General features: G+C 51.1%; 1 protein-coding gene across 3 annotated transcripts in view; it reads right to left on the minus strand.

The window, feature by feature from the left end:
* Positions 1-756: 756 nt before the first annotated feature.
* Sh3tc2 (SH3 domain and tetratricopeptide repeats 2) overlaps positions 757-2,479 on the minus strand; it is a 74,883-nt gene continuing 73,160 nt past the window's right edge. For all 3 annotated transcript variants that reach the window (XM_023715378.1, XM_004631277.2, XM_023715377.1), the window contains exon 17: positions 757-1,696. In XM_023715378.1, coding sequence (XP_023571146.1) covers positions 1,505-1,696 — 192 coding nt within the window. In that variant the 3' untranslated portion in view covers positions 757-1,504. The remainder of the gene's footprint in view (positions 1,697-2,479) is intronic.

Here is a 2,479-nt window from a genome sequence, read left to right on the forward strand (position 1 = left end):
CTCCTGGGATGTACCCTTGATCTACTGAACCAGAATTATTAGCAATAAGAACCAGAACATTAATGCTCAGCATGTTTTCCCAGGTAATTCTTGGGCAGAGATCTTAGGTGGAGAATTTGCATTTCAAACTATCTCACAGGTAAGTTGTTGTTCCTGAGAAATCCTCCATTCCCGAAAGACTCAAACAACAGTAGATACCTCCAAGAATGATCCCAACCTCCTCAGAAACCCCAGTCCTCATTTGTGCAGGCGGGCCCTGGTGACACACTTATAATGACTGGAATAGGTAAAGCTAAGCAGGTGTCACTTCCAGCATAAGATTATAAAAAGACAGTGACTGTTCCCTCTCTCCCTCTTGCTTTGCTCACTTGCTCAAGCTAGTGAAGTGAGTGGCCACACTATGAACTGTCCACTGGAGAAGCCTGCATGGCGGCCAGCAACCTGCAAGGAACTCACTCCTGCCAACAGGCAGTGAGCTGCTGGCTGCAGATCCTCCTCTAGCTGAACTTGCTGCCACCTCAAGTGCAGCCAGGCGACCCAGTTAAGTCAGCTTGGATTCCTGTCCCAAAGAAACTGTGAGATGACAACTGTTGTTCAGGCCATCCTTTGTGTCAGGCAGTGATAGATTACTAACAGAGGTGCTTTGTAGAGAAGTCATCCTGAAACCAGTAAGACTCCTTGGCATGTAACCCATCCTTCAAGTCCCTCATCTCATTTGTCCCCAACATAAAGGAGATAGAATTTGTTCATGGACATCATTGGTCAATATTTAATGAGGTACACTATTTACATGTAATTTATGTCATAATGTGCTTAACACTGCATTTCAAGCTTTGGTCCTTGACAAGGCTTGGACTCCTTCACTGGAGTTAAGGGGAGGTCATGTGGGAACACAGCTGGGTTCAGGGTGGAGATGTGAATCCCAGTCAGCACCAGCCTCGTGCCCTATTACTGCCCCTGGCAGCCCAGAGACTGTCTTTTAGCTAAGAGTAGGGTGAATGCTCCTGACAACCCCCATGAGCATGAGGAGTGGCACCTTCTTTGGTTTTGCAAAACAAAACCATGGCTCTTCCCTTAGCAAGTGGTAGGATCTTTCCCTGAGAAAATGGTGAAGGGCACAAACTTTATCTGCCTGCCTTTCATAGCATAGTGCCCGATGTCCTCACTAGGGGAAGAAAGAAAGAAAGCCTCTGGGGGAGGCAGCCAGGCCTCTCATTTTCTCCAGAACTACATGTTGAGAAAGTGCATTTCTCAGGCTGCTTGTGTGGAAAGGCCACAGGCACCTGGAGATGAGGCCCCAAGTCAGGACATCCAGCTGTGGTCCCACCATCAGCTCCTTGTATAGCCCAGGATGAGGCCTTATCCCTCTGGACTTCGCACTTCTCCTGACAAGATGAGCAGGCTGGGCCAGGAGAGGACTCAGAGCCTCCTACTCAGGATCTGAGGTCCAAGGCAAGGAGGCAGCTTCCAGGCACAATGCACAGTCAAAGGTGGTTGGCTCCACTCAGAGGGCCAGGCCCCCGCGGCTCAGCCACCGTGCCCGCTCTGAGGAGCCTCCTGGGGCACTGCTGTGCCACAGAGGGCTCTGGCAGACATTGTCCAGCCTGCTCCTAATGGTGTCCTGCAGCTCCTCGTCATCCAGCAGGACCGCTGCCGCCAAGGCCAGCAAGAAGTACTCAGTGGCATCATGAGCATCCTAACCCCACGCAGGAGGCAGAGAAAGACAGTGTTAGCAAACACCTGCAGGAGAGGCTGGGAGGCAGAGCTGGGAAGCCCAGCTCCTATCTGCCTCACACTCCGCACCACGTCCTGGTTCCTCAGGGGAGTTCCTGCCCACCCCACCACACAGCATCACTCGGAGGCAGCAGCTTACCCAGGCTTGGGCAATCATGACACAGCACTGCCCTAGACACAGTGCTTCCAGGATGTGTGTGACCCAAACCTGACCTGTCCATCATGTGCCAGGACTCTTCAGTGTAACCCAGCAGGGAAAATGGTCCCTCATCCTTTTGGATATGACTTAAGCCTCCTAGTGGCTAGAGGGGAGGAAGCCAAGGAACACAGACAAGTATAAATATACAGGGTCAAAAGATCCAGAACCAGGTGGGCAGTACATAATGATGTACGAGCACCATGACCCAGAACTACCTGGCACAAAATCTATCCCTCAGCTTCCCAGGTGTTGGAGCCAATACACTGCCTACTCTGCTTAAGGTTGTTTGAGTTGGTTTTGCTTTGCAGCCACTACAATCCCTGGCTGATACAGTCAGACCACATACACTGCATCCATGAACCCCCTTCCTGCAATCTGTGGGGCTGCAGCAAGATGGCCCAGGAATGCCACACCTCCCCCAGCCCTCTCTACATGGCAGGGAATGGAAACAGATGCTCTTTTGGGTGAGACTCAAAAGAGATGTCTGGTTCTCATTAACCCTCCTAAGCCAATAATTAATTCAGGCCAGAGACAAAGTCTAGCCAG

This window comes from Octodon degus, unplaced genomic scaffold, assembly GCF_000260255.1.
Source record: "Octodon degus isolate 3935 unplaced genomic scaffold, OctDeg1.0 scaffold00040, whole genome shotgun sequence".
In the NCBI taxonomy this organism is placed as follows: domain Eukaryota; kingdom Metazoa; phylum Chordata; class Mammalia; order Rodentia; family Octodontidae; genus Octodon; species Octodon degus.